The 27,689-nt window shown below is 52.5% G+C and overlaps 1 protein-coding gene across 2 annotated transcripts in view; it reads left to right on the top strand.

The window, feature by feature from the left end:
- SPSB4 (splA/ryanodine receptor domain and SOCS box containing 4) overlaps positions 1 to 27,689 on the top strand; it is a gene marked incomplete at its 3' end in the record, with an annotated part of 82,707 nt that overhangs the window by 14,726 nt on the left and 40,292 nt on the right. Inside the window, exon 2 of one of the 2 annotated variants that reach the window (XM_079922487.1) lies at positions 6,233 to 7,079. In XM_079922487.1, the coding sequence (XP_079778613.1) occupies positions 6,386 to 7,079 (694 nt within the window). In that variant the 5' untranslated portion in view covers positions 6,233 to 6,385. Of the gene's footprint in view, positions 1 to 5,684; positions 7,080 to 27,689 lie in introns of those variants that run through there. The other variant, XM_079922488.1, reaches the window with a different exon arrangement.

Below are 27,689 nucleotides of genomic sequence, written 5' to 3'. Positions count from 1 at the left end.
ATGTTGAGGTAGGTTCCCTCTCTGCCCATTTTCTGGAGAGTTTTTATCATAAATGGGTGTTGAATTTTGTCAAAAGCTTTTTCTGCATCTATTGAGATGATCATTTGGTTTTTCTTCTTGAGTTTGTTAATATGGTGCATCACATTGATTGATTTGCATACATTGAAGAATCCTTGCATCCCTGAGATAAATCCCACTTGATCATGGTGTATGATCCTTTTAAAGCATTGTTGGATTCTGTTTGCTAGTATTTTGTTAAGGATTTTTGCATCTATATTCATCAGTGATATTGGTCTGTAATTTTCTTTTTTTGTAGTATCTTTGTCTGGTTTTGGTATCAGGGTGATGGTGGCCTCATAGAATGAGTTTGGGAGTGTTCCTTCCTCTGCAATTTTTTGGAAGCATTTGCGAAGGATGGGTTTTAGATCTTCTCTAAATGTTTGATAGAATTCACCTGTGAAGCCATCTGGTCCTGGAATTTTATTTGTTGGAAGATTTTTAATCACAATTTCAATCTCATTACTTGTGATTGGTCTGTTCACATTTTCTCTTTCTTCCTGGTTCAGTCTTGGAAGGTTATACCTTTCTAAGAATTTGTCCATTTCTTCCAGGTTGTCCATTTTATTGGCATAGAGTTGCTTGTAGTAGTCTCTTAGGATGCTTTGTATATCTGCGGTGTCTGTTGTAACTTCTCCTGTTTCTTTTCTAATTTTATTGATTTGAGTCCTCTCCCTCTTTTTCTTGATGGGTCTGGCTAATGATTTGTCAATTTTGTTTATCTTCTCAAAGAACCAGCTTTTAGTTTTATTGATCTATGCTATTGTTTTCTTTGTTTCTATTTCATTTATTTCTGCTCTGATCTTTATGATTTCTTTCCTTCTGCTAACTTTGGGTTTTGTTTGTTCTTCTTTCTCTAGTTCCTTAAGGTGTAAGGTTAGATTGTTTATTTGAGATTTTTCTTGTTTCTTGAGGTAGGCTTGTATAGCTATAAACTTCCCTCTTAAAACTGCTTTTGCTGCATCCCATAGGTTTGGATCATCGTGTTTTCATTGTCATTTGTCTCTAGGTATTTCTTGATTTCCTCTTTGATTTCTTCAGTGACCTCTTGATTATTTAGTAACGTATTGTTTCGCCTCCATGTTTTTGTGTTTTTTACGTTTTTTTTCCTGTAATTTATTTTTAATCTCATAGCGTTGTGGTCAGAAAAGATGCTTGATATGATTTCAATTTTCTCAAATTTACTGAGGCTTTATTTGTGACCCAAGATGTGATGTATCCTGGAGAATGTTCCATTCGCACTTGAGAAGAAAGTGTAAGCTGTTTTTGGATGGAATGTCCTATAAATATCAATTAAATCTATCTGGTCTATTGTGTCATTTAAAGCTTCTGTTTCCTTATTGATTTTCATTTTGGATGATCTGTCCATTGGTGTAAGTGAGGTGTTAAAGTCCCCCACTAGTATAGTGTTACTGTCGATTTCCTCTTTTAGAGCTGTTAGCAGTTGCCTTATGTATTGAGGTGCTCCTATGTTGGGTGCATATATATTTATAATTGTTATATCTTCTTCTTGGTTTGATTCCTTGATCATTATGTAGTGTCCTTCCTTGTCTCTTGTAACATTCTTTATTTTAAAGTCTATTTTATCTGATATGAGTATTGCTACTCCAGCTTTCTTTTGATTTGCATTTGCATGGAATATCTTTTTCCATCCCCTCACTTTCAGTCTGTATGTGTCCCTACGTCTGAAGTGGGTCCCTTGTAGACAGCATGTATATGGGTCTTGTTTTTGTATCCATTCAGCAAACTTGTGTCTTTTGGTTGGAGCATTTAGTCCATTCACGTTTAAGGTAATTATCGATATGTATGTTCCTATGACTATTTTCTTATTTGTTTTGAGTTTGTTTTTGTAGGTCCTTTTCTTTTCTTGTGTTTCCCACTTAGAGAAGTTCCTTTAGCATTTGTTATAGAGCTGGTTTGGTGGTGCTGAATTCTCTTAGCTTTTGCTTGTCTGTGAAGCTTTTGATTTCTCCATCGAATCTGAATGAGATCCTTGCTGGGTAGAGTAATCTTGGTTGTAGGTTCTTCCCTTTCATCATTTTAAGTATATCATGCCACTTCCTTCTGGCTTATAGAGTTTCTGCTGAGAAATCAGCTGTTAACCCTATGGGAGTTCCCTTGTATGTTATTTGTCAGTTTTGCCTTGCTGCTTTCAATAATTTTTCTTTGTCTTTAATTTTTGCCAATTTGATTACTATGTGTCGCGGCGTGTTTCTCCTTGGGTTTATCCTGTATGGGACTCGCTGTGCTTCCTGGACTTGGGTGGCTATTTCCTTTCCCATGTTAGGGAAGTTTTCAACTATAATCTCTTCAAATATTTTCTCGGATCCTTTCTCTCTCTCTTCTCCTTCTGGGACCCCTATAATGCAAATGTTGTTGCATTTAATGTTGTCCCAGAGGTCTCTTAGACTGTCTTCATTTCTTTGCATCCTTTTTTCTTTATTCTGTTCTGCAGCCTTGAATTCCACCATTCTGTCTTCCAGGTCACTTATCCATTCTTCTGCCTCAGTTATTCTGCTATTGATTCCTTCTAGTGTAGTTTTCATTTCAGTTATTGTATTGTTCATCTCTGTTTGTTTGTTCTTTAATTCTTCTAGGTCTTTGTTAAACATTTCTTGCATCTTCTCGATCTTTGCCTCCATTCTTTTTCTGAGGTCCTGGATCATCTTCACTATCATTATTCTGAATTCTTTTTCTGGAAGGTTGCCTATCTCCACTTCATTTAGTTGTTTTTCTGGGGTTTTATCTTGTTCCTTCATCTGGTACATAGCCCTCTGCCTTTTCATCTTGTCTATCTTTCTGTGAATGTGGTTTTTGTTCCACAGTCTGCAGTATTGTAGTTCTTCTTGCTTCTGCTGTCTTCCCTCTGGTGGATGAGGCTATCTAAGAGCTTGTGCAGTTTTCCTGATGGGAGGGACTGGTGGTGGGTAGAGCTGACTGTTGCTGTCTTGAGCAGAGCTCAGTAAAACTTTAATCCGCTTGACTGCTGATGGGTGGGGCTGGGTTCCCTCCCAGTTGATTGTTTGGCCTGAGGGAACCCAACACTGGAGCCTACCTGGGCTCTTTGGTGGGGCTGATGGCAAACTCTGGGAGGGCTCATGCCAAGAGTACTTCCGGAACTTCTGCTGGCAGTGTCCTTGTCCCCACTGTGAGCCACAGCCACCCCCCGCCTCTGCAGGAGACCCTCCAACACTAGCAGGTAGGTCTGGTTCAGTCTCCCTGCTCCTTCCCCTGGTTCCTGATGCACACACTACTTTGTGTGTGCCCTGCAAGAGTGGAGTCTCTGTTCCCTCAGTCCTATCAATGTCCTGCAATCAAATCCCACTAGCCTTCAAAGTCTGATTCTCTAGGAATTCCTCCTCCCGTTGCCGGACCCCCAGGTTGGGAAGCCTGACGTGAGGCTGAGAACCTTCACTCCAGTGGGTGGACTTATGTAGTATAAGTGTTCTCCATTCTGTGAGTCACCCACCCAGCAGTTATGGGATTTGATTTTAGTGTGGTTGCACCCCTCCTACCATCTCACTGCGGCTTCTCCTTTGTCTTTGGATATGGGGTATCTATTTTGGTGAGTTCCAGTGTCTTCCTGTTGATGATTGTCCAGCAGCTAGTTGTGATTCTGGTGCTCTCGCAAGAGGGAGTGAGAGCACGTCCTTCTACTCCGCCATCTTGGTTCTTGGTCTCTATTGCTTCTTAAAGCAAAATCTTTCAGTATGGTGTTTTATTTTGTGTTCTTTTTGACAGTTTGGAAGATCTGTATTTTATTCTTCTGGAGTTCTTCTGGAGGTTGCCTTTGTAACTATGTAAAAATGTATTTAATCTTTTTTTTTTTAGGCTGTACTAGTTGTCTCCCTTCTCAAATAAGTGATCACAAAATTAGTTTACAAATTTGCTCCCAATTTTTATCTGCTTTGTGACAGCTTTTTCTTACGGTGAGTTTTCTTGGCTTACCATATTTTTCCCTGTTCTGTTCCTCCTCTGTTTCTTTTCCAGCATCTTTGACTACATCATGTGCTGGTTCCTAGTTAGAAGAGGCGGACTTTCCTGAATCAGCATTTTGCAAGGGATGCATGTAGAGGAGATGCCAGGAGGTATTTTAGGAGAGCAGGATTGCTCCCTGGTTCCTGGTAACTCTGTTCACAGGACCGTGGCTGTGATTTCTTTTAGCTTCTACCCAGTCAGCAGAGATCTGCAGCCCTGGGCTTCCCCCAGTTCAGGCCCTTCTCCCGCTCAGCCTCAGCAGCACACTGCTTCCTGTGAAGATGGCAGACCTGTAAAGTTTTCTCTGTTAGCCCTGCCCTCCTCTTTCCCCACAGTGTCAGAGGCAGCTCCCACTGCTAGACCGCATACCCTGTTCCCATTGTTCCCGATTAGGAATCGTTGGTCTTCTCCTTCAGGGAGTGCCAGCTACTGGCTGGCTCTGCCATCTTCAACTGAGATCTGCAGCCACAGGTGTCTTCTGTAGGTGTTTTCTCACACCTCGTTTGATCTTCAGTGGTTTTGGCAACGCTTGACCATTTTTTTGGCAGCCTCTCTTTATAAGTTGTGGTTGGATTACAAATGTGTTCTAGTTTTGCTGAAGACAAAATTTGCATTCCTCTTTCTCTTTCTCTCCTTTATTTTGGGTGATTTTGGATATGAAAAGGAGTAACTATTCTGCTCTCTTAGAACTGTCTAGTGTTGTACATTTTTATGTATTCTGGTATTTCCTGAAACATTAGCCAGAACTCTCTGGATAGGGTCAGCATGAGCTGAAGCTGGGGTCTGACCGTAGAAAGGAAAGAAAATGGGAGTCGAGAATAAAATTGGAGGGTTAAAAAAGCAATGCATATTATTGCTGCCTGTGCCGCATGGCACTTTGGCTGGGACTGTGCCACTGTTTGGGTGGGAGGTCATGGCCAGGCAGAGCGGGGCATGAAAAACATCTGCCTCCTGATCTATCTCAAGGAAAGCCTAGGAGCTCTCAGACCAGGGAGGGGAGGACACACACCTCTGCTCTGGACAGGTTGCAGGGCTCAGCTCTCCATCTCTTCCCACACCCGGGGCCCATCCAAACAGCGCAAGTACCCTGGATTCTGGCTAGTCTCTTAGTGATGGTGGCCAAGTCCTGAAAACCAGGATCTTGTCTCAGCGGAGGTTGCCCAGGGTCAATGCTGTTAACTATGTTTATATGCCTAAAGAAAGAGCTAGCCCATCCAAAGGGAAGGTGTATATGCAGGATGCCCAGAAGATAGAGCCAGAGAGGAAAAGCTGCCCGCAGAATCTCAGGCTTGACTTTTGATATTGTCTCTTAGCTTCCCACACCACCTGGAGGGAGCATGTTACCCCCATTCAACAAATGAGGAAACTGGAGTCTTAGAGAGGCAAAGAGTCCTTCCTGTGGACACACAGCTAAGCGATGGAGAGAGGGATTTGCATATACTTCTCGCTGGCTCCAGAGTCGGGGCATCAACTCTCTCATCCCCCTGCCTCCAACTCACCTTCCCATGGAGACCCCACCCCATCCTCAGATGGTTATCTTATGTCCATGTCCACGTCCCTGGGTGACCTTGGTGGCTCCTTGCTCAGTGTCTGGCTTCTCAAGCCTGGCTGCACTTTAAATGCTGTTTAAGCTCCCCAGGGCAGCCAGGGATGGGAACCAATGGGCCACACCCTAAACATCTTTGACCCCCTGTCTTGGGCACTTTGTCCCCCCCAACCTTGGCATAGGGCTTGTTTCTTGGGACCAAATGCATTGGGGTTCTCTATGTTCTGTGATCTTGAGCAAATCACAACTTCTCTGGGCTCAGTCCTTATTTCTAAAATAAAATTGCCTGTGACTACTCTAAGAGCTGAACACAGACTCTGAAGCCAGACGGCCTGTGTGAATCTGGGCTCAACCCCTTCTTAACCGTAGGACGTTGGTTAATTACTTATCTCCTCTATACTCTTTACTTTTCTCATCTATAAAATGGGAATGATAATGAATGTCTTATAGGGAGGTCTTAAGGATTAAATGAGCTAATAAATATGAATCACTTAAAACAGTGTCTGGCATATGGCAAGTTCTAGATAAGTGCCAGATATCATTCGATTCATTAGTTACTGTTATTAATGCACGCCCAGGGCCCAGCCAAGGCATGGGCATAAGTGGCTGTCGAGGCTGCTGTAATAACCCGCGTCCTTTGCTTCCTTCCAGGAGCTTGGGCCCCTGCCCCAGCCCCGCAGAGGCTGTGGACGTGTACGGTCCGGAAGCCTGGTTTCCAGCCCCGTGGCCCATCCCTGGCTGCGGGGACCGGAAGCTCCCACGAGGTAGCGGTGGCCCGCAGCGGCCCCGTCCCGGCAGCGAGCCATGGGCCAGAAGCTCTCGGGGAGCCTCAAGTCGGTGGAGGTGCGAGAGCCGGCGCTGCGGCCGGCCAAGCGCGAGCTGCGGGGAGCGGAGCCGGGGCGGCCGGCGCGGCTGGACCAGCTGCTGGACATGCCGGCAGCGGGGCTGGCGGTGCAGCTGCGCCACGCGTGGAACCCCGAGGACCGCTCGCTCAACGTCTTCGTCAAGGATGACGACCGGCTCACCTTCCACCGGCACCCGGTGGCGCAGAGCACGGACGGCATCCGCGGCAAGGTGGGCCACGCCCGCGGCCTGCACGCCTGGCAGATCCACTGGCCGGCGCGGCAGCGGGGCACACACGCTGTGGTGGGCGTGGCCACGGCGCGGGCCCCGCTGCACTCGGTGGGCTACACGGCGCTGGTGGGCAGCGACGCCGAGTCCTGGGGCTGGGACCTGGGCCGCAGCCGCCTCTACCACGACGGCAAGAACCGACCCGGCGTGGCCTACCCCGCCTTCCTGGGGCCCGATGAGGCCTTCGCGCTGCCCGACTCGCTGCTCGTGGTGCTGGACATGGACGAGGGCACACTCAGCTTCGTCGTGGACGGCCAGTACCTGGGCGTGGCCTTCCGTGGCCTCAAGGGCAAGAAGCTTTACCCGGTGGTGAGTGCCGTGTGGGGCCACTGTGAAGTCACCATGCGCTACATCAATGGCCTTGACCGTAAGTGCAGCCTGCTGAGGGGGGAAGGGGTGGGCAGGGGTGGGTCCAGAGGCTGCCTGTCCCAGGCAGAACTGGGGGGGCGGGGAGACGGGGGAAAGCATCCTTCTGAGGCCCCATCCTCCATCAGCACTTGGGATAATCCTGAACTCGTGGTGAGGACGTGGACTCCGAGGCCAGGCTCCTGGGTTTGGACCTTGACTCTTTTCTGCTTGCTGGGTGATCTTGGCGTGTGCCTCGGTTTCCCTTTCTGCGAAAGTGGCTCAATGATAGTAATCTAGCTCCGGGTTGTTGTGAGAAATCAAATAAGATAATAATATATGTGACGTGCTTAGGACAGTGCTTAGAACTGGCGCCTAATAAGTGATTTGGGTGTTGATGCTAAAATTACGAACGTTTCAGTCGCTGTAAGGGTTGTGCAAAACGATGTCTCCCGTGTTTCTGGCTTCAAGTTCACAGTGGGAGGAGAGTGACAAGTAGAAGACACAGTCCCTGCACTTGAATCCCATGCACTCGAGTTACTGATAAATAATAAGTAGTGATAACTATCATTTATTGAACACCTACTGTATGCAGGGGCTGAACACTCAAATCTAGGTCTTCCCGCTGAGCTCTCTGTTAAAGGGGGCATCTGGCTGATTATTGCCTCATGGGAATGAGAGCCGCAAGTTGTGGAATCTTCTGGTTTCTTTCAAGAGGACCTAGAAATCTAGATTTTGTGTGAACGATTCCAATTTTTAACGTTGGCAGCGGCTTAAGACACCGTGTGGACACACAAAACACCCTCGCAGGTTGCACAGAAGCCCACAGGCCGCTGTGTTTGACTGCTGGCAACTCTAAGGCCTCCTCTCATTTAATAGACACAACCATCCTGTGAGGCAGCTTAAAAATCCTAGTAACGAAAATAGTTCTTGGTTTTGGGAGGGAGTCACTTAGGGAGGCAGGGTGGCCTCTGGACAGAGGTGCATGTGGTCGCCTGTCCCGTGTTGAATCCCAGCCGAGTGGGGCCTGGAGTCAGTCACCTGTGAGCTTGTACACACCTCATCCAAACAGGCTTCCTGCCACACCCCTGACGAAACTCCCAGTGCTGGGCGCTTAAAGCCAGAATTCCAGCTTATTCATTTTATTTTATTTTATTTTTTTGCGGCACGCGGGCCTCTCACTGCTGTGGCCTCTCCCGCCGCGGAGCACAGGCCCCGGACGCGCAGGCCCAGCGGCCATGGCTCACGGGCCCAGCCGCTCCGCGGCATGTGGGATCCTCCCGGACAGGGGCACAAACCCACCTCCCCTGCATTGGCAGGCGGACCCTCAACCACTGCGCCACCAGGGAAGCCCCTAGCTTACTCATTTTAAATGAGAGATATAATTGCCCCTCTTCAGAGAAGAGAAACTCAAGAGCAGAGCTATGGAGAACCAGAGCCCGAACCTCCCCAGGTCGGTCAGCCTCCGAAGCCCACTCTTTCCCCATGCTCCCCCCTTTGGCTGAGGGGCTGAGAGTGACATGACACTCCAGAAAAGAGGTTAAGAACAAGATTTTAATCAAGTAAAAATTGACATTGACTCAGGTTAGCGTGGGTTGACCATTTTCAAGGGCGACAGACCACCAGAAAGTGGCTGGTGTGCTCCACTCTGTGGTACAATTGGCGATGCTTTTGCTCCTATTTCATTTCCGTGGTTGTTGGACTCAGGTTGCCATTGAATGGCAGAGTGGCCTGTTTTCTCTGATTAACTGGTTAAGTAAAGAGAGGATGAGTGTGTCCTGAATCGGGCTAGTTTAGTCACCGCAGTGCCTTGTGGAGAATGTTGAGAACCCTCAAAGACATGATGACCAGGCAAACCCCAGTGCTTAGAAAACCAACAGCAACAACAAATACTCTCTTTAAATGGAATTGGAAAATCTACTTGCCAGAGCTGATCACTGGACTACAAGGATGGCCTTGGTGTACCCAGGCTCTGGGATCTGACATGCCTCATTTCCCACTGCATCCCCAATGCTCAGTGCTTTTGTGTCTTTGGTGAGTCACTCTAAGGCTTTAGGGCTCGTTTTACTCAGCTGTAAAATGGGACAGTGTCAGGTCCCTTTCATAGCTGCTGTGAGGTCTTGTGTGACGGCACCAATACTATGGCAGCTGGGATTAAAGGCTGGCACTGATACCCAGAGGAATTACCTGAGCCAACCATTGGGCCCCAAGGTGGGCTTCCTCTTGGGGATTGATTCACACTTGGGACTGTTGATTCGTTTACTGGCACAAAACTAAGGTGCTAACCAGGTTGCAGCCATGAAGGATAGGATCAAGGGTATTCAAGCCGTGGTGTTCCGCTTGCTGTGCTGCGGGGGGTGGAGGCTGGGTGGGAGAGGACGGTCGTGATCAGAGCATTCTGAGCTCTTGGATTCTTCCGGGGGCTGGAGCTGCTTGGTGAGACTAAAACTTGGAGCATTCTATCCTCCCTGTTGGCAGTGACTTTTTCAGGTTGGCGGAGGCTAGAAAGCCCATCCAGGAGGCAAGGGGAGACCAGGCCAGGATGTCATACGATGCGAGCCTGTGGCATCTCCTGTTGGGTGACAGGATTAGGCTTGAGTGCTATGGTGCTGGCCCCTTCTCCAGATAGGAGTGATGTTCCCTATCTTGGGCAGGGTGTGACTGCAGAAAGGGGGAGCTCAGCTTTTTTGAACAAGCCCTGACTACAGGGTGAGCCACCAAAGAACAGGCTGAGGGGAGTCTGACGGGCTGGCTGGGAAGGGACTGTGTGATGCCTGTAGCTAGTGACCTGGGCTGCAGTCCAGCGGATCCCTGGACACCGAGAAGGCTTTGGCCCTAGGGAGTCTCTGGGGCAGGTAGGGTGACCCAAGGTGGAATTCTGTGCATGAAAAGAATTATGAGCCAATTGGTTGTGGCCACGAAGGTGGGTCCCCAAATTCAGACCCAACAAGGGGGTTAGGTGACCACAGTTAGAGACAGGCTCTAGGGCAGAAAAGCAGGGCCGCTCTCTGGGGTTGCTTCCCCACAAGGCCATGGGGGGTAGAACAGATGGGGTTAGAGTTTGGTCCCAGGACTCACCAGGAGGCCCTGGACGATGATTACCTCCTCGCTCTGGACCGCAGTGTTCTCCTTTGTAAAACAGGCGTGATAAAGCTCGCCAGCACAGAGCAGGGCCACAGCGACTGGTGCTCGCTGCTTTGACTAACTAGGTGAGCTGGGCCAGGTCCGGGGCTTCACCTCTGGATAAAAACAAAAGTGGCCTCAATAAGAGACTTCCCTTCTAATGTGTAGGAAGGAAGTTAATGGGCATGATTTTCTCAATTTTTGATTTTTATGACTATGAAAGCAAGACTTAGGAAGAGCTAACTGTCTGTCACTCTGAAGTATGGGTTTCTGGAGGACAAGAGCTCCTGGAAGTGCATCTTTCCTATTACAAATGTGTTCTTCGGCTACACCATGGAACGAAACAGCTCAGCGTCTTGGGGGGTTTACAGTAGAGAGCTGCAGGATGCCCAGGGGCTCTGCCATCCGAGTGAGCTGGGAAGTGCAGAACCGAGGCCAGGCAGACAGGCCAGCTGGCTCCGGATGACTGGGTCCAGGGTCAAATAATAACAGCAATCACAGCGCCACGCTAACGACACTTCTCTGATACTTAGTCTGTGCTGGGCTAGATTCTAAGCACTTTACAAATTTTAATTCGTTTAATCCTTGTAACAACTCTTTGAGCTAATACCTTTATTAGCATCTTCATTTTCCGATGAAGAAATTGAAGCCCAGAGAGCTTGAGTAATTTGCTCAAGGTCACACAGCTAATAACTGGATCAAACTGAGGCACACTGGCTTAGTGGTCCCTTGTGGAGACGTTTACAGACAAGGCAGGAAGAGAAGGAATAGGAGAGGCTGCTCCACCTGGCTGGGTGGCCACTCAGCAAAGGACTGGACCCTTTCCTTCAGCGGTGAGTTTGGAGGAGGCCCTGAGATGCTGTCCCTCCCCCCGGTTTCACCTCCAGCCCACCAAGCTCTTGACTGAGCACAGCACTCCACGGGGCGTTCTGAAAACCTAGTTGCATGTAAACAGCCCCAGCGGTGGCTGTGAATCAGGCATCCTTCGGTCGCTAACAGGAGAATGTCACTGAAAATGTCCCAACTGCCGTGAGGGTGGCCCGTGGGGTGGGCCAGGCCTTTGGAATCTGCTCCGGGCTGGTTTCTGGAATTGCCCTCCAGCCCCTGGCACCTCGTTCCACATGCTGGCGGCCAGGAGGGCTGACAGAACGGCTTTGTCTCCTGTCTTGGAGTTCTTGTGGTAGTGGGTAGTACGCGAGTGACACAGGAAGAGGAGAGGGGACCCCAGACAGAGCAGCTTTGATTTGAGGGTCATAATAATTATACATTTGGGGGATTCTACCCAAGTTCTGTGCCCTGGGCCAAGTGTTTTACTCATTTTCTTTTTTTTTCAGCCCACGCAATAAACCTTGAGGCAACGTCATTGTTATTAAACCCATCTTATAGCCAGTGGCAGAGCTGCCCTGAAACCCAGGTCGTCGGGACCATTGCCGTGCCTCCTGCTACCTGGGCCGGCCCTGCTGCCTCCACTGTGCCCGCCGATTCCAAAGAGCAGGTGTCCGAGCCCAGGGCTGACTAAGCGGGGATGGGGAGCGGGTACCCCAGGATCTCAGGCCCAGCGGGCAGGGAAGCCTTGTCCACCTGCTTCGAGCCAGGGAAACTGTCGTTCCAGACGTCATTCCTAGATGGTTTAATTGATCTGCCAACAAGCATTTATTGGTACATCAGCTCAGCAGAGGAGGCTGGCGTCCAGCCAAGGCTTCTGGTACTGATGAAGGGCAGAGAGTTTTCTACCGGGATGGCTGCGAGGACCCCGTCCCCTTGCCAGAGCTGTGTGCGCTGCACTCACGACCTTCCCGCCCAGCTCCCCTGTGTCTCCTGGGTGGCACCATCCTCTGGACTCTGCTCTTTCCCCCTCCTGAGCCAGGTCCAGGCCTGGTCTCCCCTTTGCCCCGCACCCTATCATTGCCCTGACTCCAGCTCACCACAGCCCTCAACCCAGGGCTCTGTCCCCTGCATCCCCAATTCAAGGCTGAGTCCTCCTCCCATCCCCCCCTCCCCAATCCCCGCTTTGCCCCAGTCACTCACTTTTCCACATGTGTGTGCCTTCTTGGGTGGGTGTGAAGCTCCCCAGGGCACAGATGGTCAGCCAGGAGGCATGTGTGGGGAAGCGGGCACACTGGGGACTTTAAAATACTTTTGAAAGGTAAAGGATGCATGTGGCAACAAATTTCAACGCTACCAAAGCGTGCCTGGTGAAATACCTCCACCCCGAAGCTCCCCAGCCTCTCTTCCTGCTGGTGACCACCAGGATCACTTTCTCCTATGTCCTTCCAGAATCTTATGACAGAGAAGTTTCACACAAATGTGATTGTACTGTGAACACCGCTCTGCACCTCGTTTTCTGCCTTAATAGATCTTGGTGATCGTTTCATATGATTAACGTAGAGCTGCCTCATTCCTTATTAACAGCTGCATGGGTTTCCATGGTGTGGCTGTGTCATAATTGGATTATCCAGACCCTTATTTTTGGACCTTTAGGCAGTTTCCAGTCTTTGAGAATAAACTTTTGGTCCTGATTTGAATTTTATTTCTGCCCCCTGCTGGCTAATTGACATCCTCAAGCCTTTGTTTTGCCATCTGTGCAGTGGGAATAATTATATGTACCTTGCAGGGTTGGTGAGTATTAAGATAGATGCAGAAACGCAGCGTGGTCCAGCATGTGACTCACGTTAGGTGCAGGGTGGAGGGGAGCTGTTGATATCACACACTTAGCCTGCATCATTGATTGTGCTGTGTCCAGTGCTGCGCTCGTCTTGGGCACCCGATGAATGCTTGTGAAAGATTTGGTTTCTGATTTAAAATACGGCACAATCACATTAATTTGCAGTTAAGACGGCTTCAGACTCATTGTTGGACCACGATCATTTGAGATATATAATTCAGTCAGTCCTTACACGGGGTGTGTGTCAGCACAGTGAGACCCCTGGACCCCTTACTTGCACAGAGCACGTTCATAAGAGGTGTGTTTCGCTCTTTTGTTATTGCTGCTGCTGCTGAGAGTGGCAGTTCTCTGAGGCGGGACTGCATCCTAGCCGCCTCAGCCACCCTCATAGCGGAGTATATAGTAGGTGCTCAATAAGTGCATGTTTTCTCCATCGCAGCGCGACTGGAGTCATAGTTGCCTGGAACGAAGTGAGGCTGGCTCTGAGCTGTCACCCCCTTGAAGCCTGACCCCGGAGTGACCCACTTCCACCCCTCATTGTGCACCGTGCACAGCACATCTGTCCCCACACCCGGGCCAAGCAGAGGCTGCATGATGGCCCAGCAATTCAATTCAGGATCTCAGCATTCAGAAACTGGCCCCTACCCTTTGTTTCCCACTAAAAAGGAACAGACTTTCAGCTGAAAAAAGGTTTCACTCAGACGCTGTGGCCCTGCTTTGAGGGCTTTTTTCCCCACAATTAACACAGTCATGAGTAGGTTCAGTCCAGGAAGTCCTGCCTGCAGAAGGGAGCTTTGAAACGCAGGCCCGTTTGGGACAGGTGTCACCGTGGGCCACCGCAGAGCTGCTGCCGTCTTTCTCAGAGGCTCACAGCCTGGTGTCATGGGAAGAACTGCGGCTCAGGGATCTCCCAGCCCCGGGCCCAGTCCTGACTTGGCTGCTCGTTAGCTGTGACCTTGAGCGAGTCACTTCACCCCTGAGCCGGTTTCCTCATCTGTAATAGTAGTAGAAATTGACTTTGTCACGATCCATCGGGATCGTGGGTCATATATGGCAAGTGACTAGGCTGGTGCCGGGCACATAGAAGGTACTGAAAAAGGTAGGTTTAAAAATTGCCGGTTGTAACTATTATAGCTCTCGTAGGCTGTTAAAGTTACTTAGTGTTATTAGATGTGGAAATAATTATTGTTATTCAATTTGGGTCCACACTGTGAGCTCTGAGGGATCCCACACAAGGGAATACATTGGTCTGGGGAGGTTTTGGACTCTTTTCTCTTTAGGATACATGAAGGAAATGCCACCTGAGGTCCAGAGGCCACTGTGAGCTCGTCACAGGTGAGCTGGGAGTGCTCAGCCTTCCCTGCGAGCAGCCTTAAAGGCTTCCAGCTAAATGTCTGGCTCAAGCGCTCTGTAGCTCCCGCGGGTGACTTGCCTGGTGAGCATGTGTTCAGCACGGATGTCCAAACAAGTGGTGTCCTCGCCAGCTGTGCCCGCACGTGTGTTCAGCGGGGATGGGCTGTGAGGTGGTGGGCCTGAAGACCAGCATCTGCCTCTGAACAGATGGTTGCTAGGCCTGGCTGCGGGCTGGCCGCTACTGGACCATGGAGGAAAGGGAGTGAGGAGGAGACGGCCGGTCTCCACCTTTCTGGGACTAGCAGGGCTTGAAGACAGGCCCCAGGCTTTAGGGCTGGAACGGGCCATTCAGCAGCCTGTGCAAGACCCACATGTTACAGGTGGGAGCTGAGTGGACTAGAGAGCTGGGAGGACTGGCCCGAGGTCACCCGCTAATGAGCGGCAGAACCAGACTAAAACCCAGGCCTCCAATCCCTCCTTGACAGTGCACCTTGCCAGAAACAAGAGAGTAAGCATTCAGTGCCGTTTATGAGTCCATATTGAAAAGCCCGACATAGGTGAAGAAGGACGTAGGAGTTCAGGAGGAGAATGATGGGTGAGGGTGGAAGGGCCTTTGGAGCTTGGGTGCAATTTAGAAGAGGTGCTCCCCACTCCCACATCCACACATAGGAAGACCCTCCGTGGCCTCTCAGTGCCTCCCACATGTCAGATAACCCCCTCCTGCTCAGACCACAGAACTAGGGGTTTCAGCGCCGGCAGGACCAGACATAACTGATCTCTCCATTTACTACCTGGATGACCCGGGCATAGGTTTCCTAACTTCTCCGTCCTGTACAGTGGGTGTGATGCTGGGACTTCGCCATAGACTTGTAGTCGGCTGCGCACCTCAAACTTTCACGTGCCGCTCACGTCCGCTGGGGATCTTGTTAAAAGCAGGTTCTGACTCAGCAGGTCTGGGTAGGGCCCCAGACTGCATTTCTGACAAGCTCCTAACGACGCTGATGATGCAGCCTGTTGAGGCATCAGGCAGTCTGTTCAGCAGAAGGGTTTCCCGAAGCCGGTATCAGCAGCTGCCACTGCATGGAAACACCCTGAAATACAGCACAGCCAGACCATTCGTTCTCACCCCTGCCGACGGGCGTCGGTGGGACTGGCCTGGGTGCCGCTGGGAGGGGCACAGGGCAAGGCCTCCAGGACGGCTCATCGCCAAGTGAATCCATACTCTTATGCATGAATTTCCCGCGAGGGCGACTTCGTTTGGGAAGGGATTACCGCAAATAGAAACAGCTCCGTGTTAAAACAGTCATCGCGTGAGCACTTAACAAGAGGCCAGGCACAGCTCAGCACGGCACGTGCGCCATGCCATCTGATTTAAACTGCCACAGCCCCGTGCAAACGCCCGTGAGCGTTCTGTGCGTGTTATCTCGTTCCATCCACGGATGACAAGGCACTGCTCTCCCACGTCACTCGTGAGGAGACTGAGGCTGAGGGGGGATGAAGAGCCCGCTCATGGCAGGAGCTTGGCAGGCAGCCATCCGGCAACCTTGAACCCACGCCTCTCACCTCCGTGCCGCTCGGGGTCATGTGAGTCTGCCGTGGCTCTGTGGGTGGTCCCAGGCCTCGGCTGTCCTGCGCTCCGCAGAAGGGCTCCCCGACGCGATGGTGCCGGCGGCTCCCACTGCCACAGCCTGTGAGCACCCTTAAATACCGCACAGCCAGATCATCTGTCCTCACCCCTGCCCGTGGGAGTGGGTGTTGCCGGGAAGGCAAGGCACAGAGCAAAGCACATTTGCAGGAGGGTGTTCGAACCGCTGGGAGAGCAGACAGCCTGCTGGGCTATGCCTGCGGCCAGGGAGCCGGCTGATTCTCCCCGTCTCCTCACTTGGTTAAGACCAGGGGGCGGTTAGCATGAGTTATGGCCTAACCCAGACACTAATAAGGCTGCTTGTCTGAGGCCGTCCATAATTCACGTTAAGGCTGTGCCGTTTAATGGCCCTGCTTCATCGGATCTCCCTGGACTCGGTGCCTCCCTAATGATTTATTTGCTTGGGATGAAATTAAGCCGAGACAGGGTGAGCTTGGAAAACACTGCCGAGCCGGTTCTCCCCAGTTCTTCCTCCTCAGCAGCAGCTGCTTTCTATAAATAGAGCTGCGAGCCCCGCTTCGTGACCTGCCTGCTGGGAACCCCAACGGGTACAGGCTGCCCCATCCTGGGGCCCCACTTGACGAGGCACCTGAGGTCCCCATCTCTCACACCTCCAAGGCCCATGACCTCACCAGGGAGCACTGAGGGCCAGAGCTGCCAGCAGAGACATGGTCGTCCTTTAAGTAGAAGCGTCGACCCATTTGGATCCATTTGAGTCAATCCATTCGGAGCCACAGCGGCATTCCAGATCTTGTCCCATTGGTTGAGGTCTCTCCCTCAAAATGCATCCACGATGGTGTCCCAGGGTGAGGGCGGTTTTGCCCTAGTGCTTGCTGAGGTGGACAGTAGCCCTCTGCTCGTTGTCTGGGCCCTGCTGGGGGTGCCATGTGGGATCCCGGTCTTCCCCCTGAGGGTGGCTCCCTCTGGGGTGAGGGGCCAGAATCACAGCCCGGGGCCACTCACAAAGCTCACCCAGGGGCCAAGCATCGAGAAAAGGGGAGGGACGTTTAGTTGAGGCTCCCTTGGAAATCCAGACCCCAGGAGATCCAAGTTGCCTGAGGGAAGGGGTGGGCGTAAGGTTGCATGTGTAGTGGGCGGGTCCAGGAATGGGATGCTCTCAGGCACCCCACTGCTGCCTCCACTGCACGTCTGCCCCAGACCCCCTCCCGTCCACCTGTGCCCCGCCTCTCCTGTGTCATCTCTATTCCCTCATAATTTGGGTATCTCTTGGGGATAGCTCACCAGGACCCTGACCCCTCCTTGGTCCCTGACCGCTTCCGCCTCCCTGTTAGCTGACACGTTATTTTCCCAGGTCTTGGTTTAAAGTCCTGAGCGTTTCTGATGGGCCAGCGCTTCTCAGGTGCAGACAGAGGTTCCCACCAGCCCTCTGATTGGTGCCTCTGGGTCAGGTCCCACCTGCTGGTTCCCTTAGTTGTGGGGAATCCTGGAGCTGGTCACTTGGCACACTTACCTGGACCTCAGCGACCCTCAGGGAGAGTGGGAGAAACACAGGTTCTGGCTGTCTCTGAATCCGTGGACCCTGGAAAGTGTGTGTGTGTATTATAAGCTTCCCAGTTGATCATGCCATCAACGCAGCACTGGCTGGAAGTCAGCTCCTTGAGATGCCTGGCTGGAAGGAGGCTGCTGGAGTGAGTAGGGGTGCAGGGTCATGTAGTGAGGGGGGGTGCTGGTGGCTAAGCAGAGATGTCCCAGGTTTACAGGTACTAGTTGTCGGGAGGTGCTTGGAAAAGGTGGAGGGGATAGGTCCTGGAAGGAGCTCTGCACTAGGAGCCAGGAAACCTGGCTGGGCCCCTCCAGCTTGGCAATGGCTGTGTGACCTTGGGCGAATCACCTCCCCTCTCTGTGCCTCTGTTTCTCCATCACAGGAAAGAAGGGATTAGACAAGATAGCCTGGAAGAGTCCATTACTCATCGGTATCTAACATCCAGAGGCTGTCTGCACGTCTGATCTTTTGGATGACAGACTTTATACAGCTGTGCTGTGCAATACAGTAGCCACTAGCCACGTGTGGCTACTTACATTTAAGTTTAATGAAAATAAAATAAAGAATCCAGCTTTTCGGGCTTCCCTGGTGGCGCAGTGGTTGAGAGTCCGCCTGCCGATGCAGGGGACACGGGTTCGTGCCCCGGTCTGGGAAGATCCCACATGCCACGGAGCGGCTGGGCCCATGAGCCATGGCCGCTGAGCCTGCGCGTCCAGAGCCTGTGCTCCACAACGGGAGAGGCCACGGCAGTGAGAGGCCCGCGTACCGCAAAAAAAAAAAAAATCCAGTTTTTCAGTTGCGTAGCCACCTTCGAGTACTCCATAGCCACATGTGGCTGGTGGCTACCATATCGGGCAGGGCAGGTGTAGAACATTTCCGTCATCGCCCCAAACTCTAGTGGACAGTGCTGCTTTAGAGCCACTGGGAGGACTGGGGAGCCTCACGGAAAGGGCGTTGGCCACTGTTGCCGTCATGGGGCTATTTCCATCTGGGGCTGCAAGGAGGTTCAGCTCTCCCATGAGTTAGTTATTCTAGGGCCCAGCTCCAGGATGGAGGGTCAGGAAGACGATTCAGCACAGGTGCCTGCCCAGGGAGAGTTGGGCAGCAACACTACCAGGAATACTTGGAGAACTGGGTGGGGAGAGCCAGGAGGGGGCAAGGACAGGAGGTATGCCAGGAATGCGAGGAGGAGGGCCTGGGGGACAGCAGGGGTCAGGAGCCCTGGTGGGGGGGAGGGGCAGCTGCACCAGAGAAGCAAGAGCTCCGGTACACCCAGCGCAGGTTGGGGGAGCAGCGGAAACCCCTCGCTAGTCTGTGTCCCTGGGAGCATCCCTGAGCCCGCGGAGCCTCCACCTCCTTGTGGGTGAAAGGGGAGGAATGAGAAAGAGGCTTGTTACGGAGATGAAATAGAACCAGACCCTTGAGAGCCCTTTGTAAATGGTGGCCCGGATCGCGGTAGAGACTGCTTCACGAGGCCCGGTTGAGTGTCCGTTTTGACTTGTAATCATAACTGCCCTCAGTGGTGATTTTAAGGTTCTGGGGTGTCTGTCCTCTCTGTCCATCTGGGCAGTAGGCTCTTTGGAGAAGGGGTGGGTGTGTTCTTCCCATGTCCCTGCAGCCCTGAGCACGCAGGCGGCTTCCGTCCATTCTGTCCCACTGCAGCTGAACAGAACGGCACTGGTGGCCACCATGCGGGGGCCCCTGGCTCTTTCCTCCTTCCTCCTGACCTGGTGGCCCTTCGCCGGCATGTACTCATGCCCCGGGAGTTGTCCAACACTTTCCTTGTCCCTGACACATGTGTGTGTCTGCCCGGGTCTGGTTGTCATTTTCTGACCCCAGCCCCGCCGTGTATAAACAAACCAAGGGCAGAGGTCAAAGGCCAGAGCGGGGCTTTTCTGGCATCTCGCAAGGGGTGCCCTTGGCAGGAAGTAGCCTGGTGTCTAGTTTCATGATGAAATGGGCTTTCATCTGCATTCCTCGCTGGGAGGTGACTCGACTGGCTGACTGTGGATGATGGATTGCCTGCTGCACCCCAGCCCTGCATGGGTTCATGGCTCAGGTTTGGCTCTGGCTTTTCATGAAGTCCCTACCAAGACACGCAGAACATGGAAAGGGGAGTTGAAGCCCACCAGAGCCACCTGTCCCGCCATATGCCTGGTGGGCTTCCCCGCAGAAGTGGCTGTGAAGATACGTCAAAGTAACCGTTTGCTAAACACTTCCCTGCCCCAAACTAAATGCTTTATATATATGCAATTCCATTCAATCCTTTTTGGTGAGTCATGTTAACATCCCCATTTCATGGATAGGGAAACTGAGGCTGTGAGAGGCCAAGTGGTCACAGGGTCAGAACTGGAATGTGGACCCTAGTCTGTCTGATTCCCATTTCAGGTTCAAATGTCCTGAAAGTTTCCTTCTTGCCTCTGGTATCTTCCGTCTGATCACAGTGAGGTTTTTCAACACCTGAAATGCTCCCTGCTCTCATTGTTTAGCCTCAGCGTGATGATCTGAACTTCTCTAGGTGTGGGCTTAGGGCCAGGTTTTGCAGAGCTGTGTGACCTGGGCCAGCTACAGAACCCCTCTGAGCCCCAGGTGCCCTCACTAGACAGTGGGAGCACCTCACATATCCAAGGAACTGGAGTGGTGGGGTGCCAGGTACATGGAGGGGCCCAGGGGAACTGTGCTCCGTGGTTTCTGAGGAGACAGTCACTGCTGTCCCCACGCTACCCACCCTCACCAGCCCCGGTAGGACCCTGGTGGTGCCTCTCTCGATCCCAGAACGTGTCCAGCAGAGGACATGGGAAAGGCATCAGCCCTGCATGGGCCCCATGTTCTCGGCCTTCTGAGAGCACAGCTGACTCTGCCCTGGGAAGTGAGGGCTCTTAGTTGCGCCCCTTTCTCGGGGCAGACCCAAGGAGATGGACCTTGTATGTGGCCTCCCTCACCAGAGCCGGCTTCTTAGCACTTCTGTCACAAGAGCGGGCCCCCAGTGCTCAGGCCAGCATTCACATCTCACCAGGCAGATTTCACCTCCGCTTTTGCCTGTGCTGTGCCTCCTGCCTGGATGCCATCTTCTCCATCTCCATCTGCCCAGAGCTGTCCTTTCTCAAGGCTCAGAGAGATGCCAACTTCGTTTGTAAAGTGCTCCCCAGTGACCTCAGTCCATACTGACAGCTCTGCTCTGTGCTGCTGGAGCGCACTTGGGTGGATGGAGGGTGTGCGGGGCTTTACAACTCAGCAAAGTTGAAGGCACGACCGCATTCTTAGTGACCAGCCCTCCGACGCCTCTCTCCATGGCTCGTCTTCCTTAGACTCCGGCCCGCCGCTTACCTCTCCTCCTCTGAACCCCGGAATCCTCTGGGGGCCCTGCAGAGTAGAGGGAAGTCAGGCAGAAAGCCCGGGTTTGAATCCTAGCTCGCCATTCCGGGCTGCGGCCTCTCTGTGCTTTCCCTTTGGTGTCATCACCTGCAAAGGGCGGCTAACGATGGCCGTGCTGGAGGGTGGCAGAGAGGGGTCAGGGAACCTGTCAGCTTGGCAAGCCCAGCTCAGCGCTGGAGGGGGGCTGCCCTGGATGGCGCTCACGTGGATTCCCTTCCTCTCCCAGATAGGAACAGCCTGAGATACAGCCCTGAGTAGACAATGGGCACACAGTAAAGACTTCTTGGCTCTTCCAATACTTTCTTTTGCGATGTTTCTCTCTTAAAAGCAACCTGAGGTGCTCGAGGCTGAGAGCAGAAGCACGGTGCTCGCTCAGCCTCTGAGGGGGACCCTGCCTGGCCCTTCCCTCCCCCTCCCCACCCCCCCCACCCCGTCCTGGCCTCCCTGTGCCCTCCCTCCATGCCCCCCGGGCGGCTGCACCGGCCTATAAATCAAACCTGTCCCTGGAGACCTCTGACCCAAACCAGATGGCTGTACAACGCCAGCACAGAGTAGGCTCAGCTTCCAACAATGCCTGACCCCTCCCCCGCCTGACCTGGGGCCTTGGAGATTCTTTAGGCAGCTGCCCTGTCAATCACTACCAATTGGTGATCCAGGCCTGGCAGCAGCTGGGGGCCGTGACCTCACAGAGACGCTTAAGAGACTGTCTTGGAGACATTCCATTAAGCCATATATAAAGATCTCTTGAGGGTTTGTGGTGTCTGCTTTCTGTGCCACAGGCAGTAGCCTGGCCCAATAGCCTGAGCTAGTATGCTCTGTGCCACTGTCTGCCTCCTCCTCCAGGAAGTCTTCCCTGGCTAGAGCCACTGCTGGAGCTTGTGTAGCAGAGCCTGTCTGACCCTCCAGGCACTCATTCAGACACTGTTCATTCTGTCTACAGCCTTTCACTGTGCTTCCTTGCCTGGGCCCATGGGGACGCTTGGACATTGCCTTGCTACCAGGAGCCCCCCGAGACAGCTATAGATAATTACAGGACAGGGTGAGCAGGGGACCCAGAGCACCATAAGAACTCAGAAGGTGGATGCACTATAACCTGGGAAGCCAGGACAGCTTCTCTAGGAGGAGCACTTGAGCTGTCTTGAAGGATGAGTTGGAGTTTGCCAACTAGAGGAGGGGGGCAGTGTGTTTCAGACAGAAGAACGGCATGCAGCACGTACTGGCTCGGGGTGCAAAGCAGCTTGATAGATTCAGGGGCCCGCAAATTGGAGAGCATGCCAGAAGTACACCTGGAGGATGATTGAGGGTTAGAGGTATATCAGTATGAATTAGGTTTGATTGTGTGCAACCCCAAATCTCTAATAATAGGCTTAAAATCGAGTAGAGGTTCATTTCTCTCTCACTTAAGAGAATTCTGGAAACAGGCAATCCAAGGATATTGTGGGGCTCCAGGAGGTGATCAGTGCCTCAGGCTCCACCTGCCTGCTGCTCTACCTTCCCGGCTTGTGATTTTCGTTCTCTAAGGTACCTCATGGTCTCAAATGGCTGCCACACCTCCAGCCTTGACACCTACATTCCAGGAAGTAGGATGGAAAAAGAGCTGGAGGGCACACTGTCTCTCTTTAAAAGGATGTCTCAGGGGCTTCCCTGGTGGCGCAGTGGTTGAGAGTCCGCCTGCCGATGCAGGGGACGCGGGTTCGTGCCCCGGTCCGGGAGGATCCCACGTGCCGCGGAGCGGCTGGGCCCGTGAGCCATGGCTGCTGGGCCTGTGCGTCCAGAGCCTGTGCTCCGCAAGGGGAGAGGCCACAACAGTGAGAGGCCCGCATACCGCAAAAAAAAAAAAAAAAAAAAAAAAAAAAGGATGTCTCAGAAATACCCTACTCTGCTTCTGCTTATAGCTCAGTGGTTAAAACATCACATACCACTCTTAGCTGCAAGGAAGCTGAGAAATGTAGTTCTGATCAATAAGTGCTGACTAGAACATTGTTCTGCAAAGGATCCAGAGGTCCTACCTTGCCTCTGTGGGAAAGAACACTGCTCGATTAATGATGTCTCCCTTCCTTGTGGGCATGGAGCCGACAAGATGCATCCCAGTGTTTGTCTTGCTGGTCTGCCGCCAGGAGGTCCTCTCCCCAGGGATTCCCAAGGTGTTTGGTGCAATTCCTGCAAACAGAGCCAGGCACACGGCCAGCCGCTCTCCAAAGCCCCGGAGCTGAGCAGAATTCCGGGTGAAGGGTTTCTTGGTGCTTTGCAGTCTGATCTTGTGTCTGATCTACAGCGTCCTTAAGGCATCCATTGCGCTTCAGCAAGCCTAGAGTCTGCAGAGTGGGCCGTGCCATTAGAGCATGGACTTGGAGGACAAGAAAGGAATACAGTGTCACTAAGGTAACTGCAGCCTCATCCCCCAGTGAGAGCTTTTCCAGAAGGTCATAATAGAGAAAGAATTTGAGGAAAGTTCTGAGCCATTTTATTTCACAGCTGGAAATGCATTGTCTCCTGGTTTAATTTCACACCTGCTGTGTGTCAGAGCCTCAGTTTCCTCAGCTGTGAAATGGGGTTAATACTACCTGTCTTCAGGGGTTGCTGGAAGGATCACATGTAACAAAGGAAGGCAAAGCAGGGAAGAGACACAGAGGGTAGCAGTTAGGAGCACAGGCTCTGGCCTCAAACTGCCTGGGTTCCAATTCTGGCTTTGCTGCTGGTATATGTTACTTAACCTTGTGTAACCTTGTGTATGATAACTTAACCTCTCAGTTCCTTTGTCTCCTTATCTGTGAAATGGCGATGATGATAATAGTAGTACCTACCTTAAAGGGCTGTTGTAAGGCCCATACGTGTCATAATATACACGTAAAGGGCTTACACATCTGGCACACGGTATGTGCATGTAAGAGGTAACGGCTCTGAAGAGCACAGTCTTTGTGACCAGGCAGGTGTGGGCTAGGATTCTGGGTAAATTCCTCCTTTGGGTCTTAGTTTTCTCATTTGTAGAACAAGGCTAATAGGACCTGCCTTGCAGAGTGAGGATTAGTAATAGAATAGCTGTAAAGTGACACGTAGGACACACTCAACAAGCCAGCACTATGGTGACAATTATAATAATGAGACCGTGTCCCAGGCTCTGTTATCAGCATCTTTTCCTCCTAAGAGCACTAGACAGCTAGGCTGCTAGTGACGTTCCTCCTGGGGAAAGTGAGGCCTAGGGACTTGCCCAGGGTCACACAGCTGGTGAAAAATGAAACTGAGCTTTGACCTCCCGGGTCAGCTGACCCACAGCCCGTGCTGTCTTACGTGGGAACGTTGGTCCTGAACAGGAGCAAGCCTTGGGTTTAAGGGGGGAAGGGCTGGGCGTGGAGGTTGCCCAGAGCTTCAGGGACAGCTGCCCCGGAGGTGCCATGCGACACAGAGGACCAGGGCTTCTGAGCCCTTGTAGTCCAATTCGCCTGCAAGTCGCCTGACCCTTGCTCGGAGCACGAGCTCTCTGGGCCTGTCTCGAAGAAGGGCTGTCCTCGTGGGACTCCCGTGGCAGGCAGTGTGGACGGTGGTGGGGCAGCAGGCGTGCAGCTCGCTCCCTCGGAGTTGAGATCCGCAGGTAGACAGTGGGAGGCGAGGGAGGGGCTGGAAGAGCATGTGAAAGCCAGGTGTCCAGAAGATTCCGTGTTAGCAGAGTGGGGGGGGTGGGATTGTGGACGGGGCGGGGGCAGACAGGACGCGAGCAGATGGTGGAGGAAGGTAGGCCACGTAGGGAGGTGGGCCCAGGGGAGGGACCCAGGGGAGGGACCCAGCAGGAGGCGAAAAGTCCAGGGTGTGCTCTTGAGGCCCCCAGTTTTGGTGTCCCAACAATGTCAGGCACTGTCGCAGCTGCTTCACATCCATGTCCTTGTTTGATCCTCAAATTGTCCTGGGGAGCAGGTGTGACGTACCCATTTTCCAGGCAAGGAAGCAGAGGCTCCAGAGGCGAAGGGGCTTGCCTGGGCTGGCTGGGGGCAGCAGAGCTGGACCTGGGCCCAGAGCCGAGTGCCAAGCCCACCTGCCACCTGGCGGCGGGAGGAGCGGGGTGGTGAGTGTCTCCAGCCACCTCCTTGAGGAGTCCCTGCCTTGTCTGTGGCGGGGATCCGGGTGCTGGGACACTTCTGCGCTTACAACCTTAAAGGATAGACTTTTCTTTAGGAAGCAAAAGTTTGGTCGTGCTCAGTGAGCAGGAAAATGGAAGTGACCCCAGGGCAGAGATTTAAGGCCCTGCTGGCCCCTTGGGCCGCACCGTGTTTAATAGCTGGGACGGAGGCTGCGGTGTCAGCGATAAATCCACTCTGTGCCATGGGGTGGGGGGCCGCCCTCCCCTCTGAGTTCCATCTGGACCTCAAACTCCTTCCCAAGCCTGGCTTGGAAGTGGGCCGGCGGCCGCCCATCCCCCTCCCCTGGACAGCTGAGCTGTTAGCACCAGCTCCAAGGGGAGGCGTCACCCGTGCTACACGGGGACACACAAAGACGGCACAAAGTACAGGGACCGCATTGACACACACTATAAAAAATAACGCTGCAAGGCTGTGCTCCACACACGGTATCTAGGTGGCTCCAGGAGAAGAGGTGAATTTCCTGCTTCTTTGTGCTTAATGTCCTTTCCAAATCAACACTTACAGAAGGATAGAACTGTGGAAAGTCTAACGCTTTCTAACCATCCCCATTTCCCATTTGATTCCTGGGGAGCCCACCCCCCATCCCCTCCACCCCACAGTGGCGGGCAGTCCCAGGCCTGGTGCTTCCGGAAGGGCAGCGTCCATGCCCTCTGCTCTCCCTGGAGCTGCAGGTGGCCACTCCGCAGGACACAGGTACAACCTTGAGGGCACCCCTCAACCACTGGGAGCACAGGGCTCAGTGTCCCCAGCCTCCAGTGGGACAGCCCTGAGGTGCATTCTACACAGCCGCTCAGAGGGTCCGAGCACGAGCCCCCGGCTATGTCCACTCATTAACACACCCTCTCTAGTCTTCCTCCCTTTCCTGTTTCACTCTCCCCTCTCCCTCATTTTTATTTCCTGAGATTGCCTCCCCCCAAAACTACCGGCACCCAAAGCCTCATCTCAGGGGAACCCCAACTAAGACAGGTCCACTCTGACCACTTTCTTTTTTTTTTTTGGCACGCGGGCCTCTCACTGTTGTGGCCTCTCCCGTTGCGGAGCACAGGCTCCGGACGCGCAGGCTCAGCAGCCATGGCTCATGGGCCCAGCCGCTCCGCGGCATGTGGGATCCCCCCGGACCGGGGCACGAACCCGCGTCCCCTGCATCGGCAGGCGGACTCTCAACCACTGCGCCACCAGGGAAACCCTGACCACTTTCTTGTAGAGCATCTCAGATGTGTTCTAGGCATACACAAGTGCATCTGTGTCCGTATCCAAATACTGATTTCCAGATTCCTATCTTGTTCTCTTTATGCTTATTCCATCTACTCAATAAATTTACTGAATAAACTAAAAAAAGAAGTCCACAAATGGGACCATTCTGCAACGTGCTTCCTTCGAGACTGGATGAGACACTCAGGGGGATTTCAGGCACCCGTCGGTCCACCCAGGAGCCCTTCCTGGCGACCTCGATCCTGTTTATGGGGCCACCCACATCCCCCAAGAGTGGGGCCAACCCCAGCTAGAGGTTACTGGTCCTCAAGGAAAGGGAGTGTGGGACCAATCCTCTCTTCGCCCAGCCGGTCAGTAGGCACTGTCCAAACACTGGCTGAGCCTTCTCTACCTCCCCCAGCAGGCCAGACCTGGGCTGGGGCCTTGCAGCTGCAAAGAGGGGCTGACATGGTCCAGTCCGTATGTCCAGCAAGAGTAGAACAGTCGAGTAGGAGCCCCAGGTTCCCACAGTCCTCAGACAGGGACAGAGGGCACACAGGGGACACAGATATCCAATCAGGGAGGGCTGTGCAGAGGAAGGGACTTCTGCCAGGTTGGGTAGAGCCTGAGGAGCAAGGTAGGCCATGGGGGCTGCTGGAGCAAAGGTGTGGAGTGTGAAAGACGGGGTGGGGGCAGGGAGGCAGAGTAGGACGGTGAGCACATGGGGTGTTTCTAACAACTGACCCTATCATTTTCTTCGACTGCAATGAATTCTTTTTTTTTTTTTTGCGGTACGCGAGCCTCTCACTGTTGCGGCCTCTCCCGCTGTGGAGCACAGGCTCCGGACGTGCAGGCTCAGCGGCCATGGCTCACGGGCCCAGCCGCTCCGCGGCATGTGGGATCTTCCCGGACCGGGGCACGAACCCGCATCCCCTGCATCGGCAGGCGGACTCTCAACCACTGCGCCAGCAGGGAAGCCCGACTGCAATGAATTCTTTATGCAGACTTTCACACAGACTTTCTGTGTGTGCCAGTGGCCTCAGGGTCAGGAACCAGATGAGATGATGAATGCACTTGGACAGAAGCCCTTACCTTATTCTGTAGGGAATTTGTCAAAAGCCAGTTATCTTTGAAAAAACCAATTTTCAGGGAGTTCACAGAAATCTTTTCAGAGTTTGTGGATGTTGATTGCTCTGCCACTAATCAGCTGGGTGACCTGGGGAGTCACTTTAGAGCCTGCTTGGAACTGCTCTTTTTGTTTCTTCAAAGCAGCAAGTGACATGTAGGTATATCTACTGTGGGAGGGACGGGGACATTCAGGAACACCAGTCTTGGGTGATGCTGGCCACCCACCCCTTTTTTCTGCTCCTTCTGCCCTTCTAGTCTGTTTATAAATTGAGGGGAATACTAAGCAGAACACCTCTCTCTCTCTCTCTCTCCCTCTCTCCCCTCCCCGCTCCACTGCCTCCCACATTGGGAATATACATGGTCAGCCCAGAATTTAGACCCCAGTTCTACTACCATGCGACCCCGGGCAAGTAATTTTTTAAAAACTCATTCTGCACATATTAATTGAGCACCTCCTGCTATCGCATGCACTGGGGATACAGAACTGCAGGGACAAAACAGACAAAACTCCCTGT

This window comes from Stenella coeruleoalba (assembly GCF_951394435.1).
Source record: "Stenella coeruleoalba genome assembly, chromosome: 5".
Lineage (NCBI taxonomy): Eukaryota > Metazoa > Chordata > Mammalia > Artiodactyla > Delphinidae > Stenella > Stenella coeruleoalba.
This window is presented reverse-complemented; position numbering and strand designations above follow the sequence as displayed.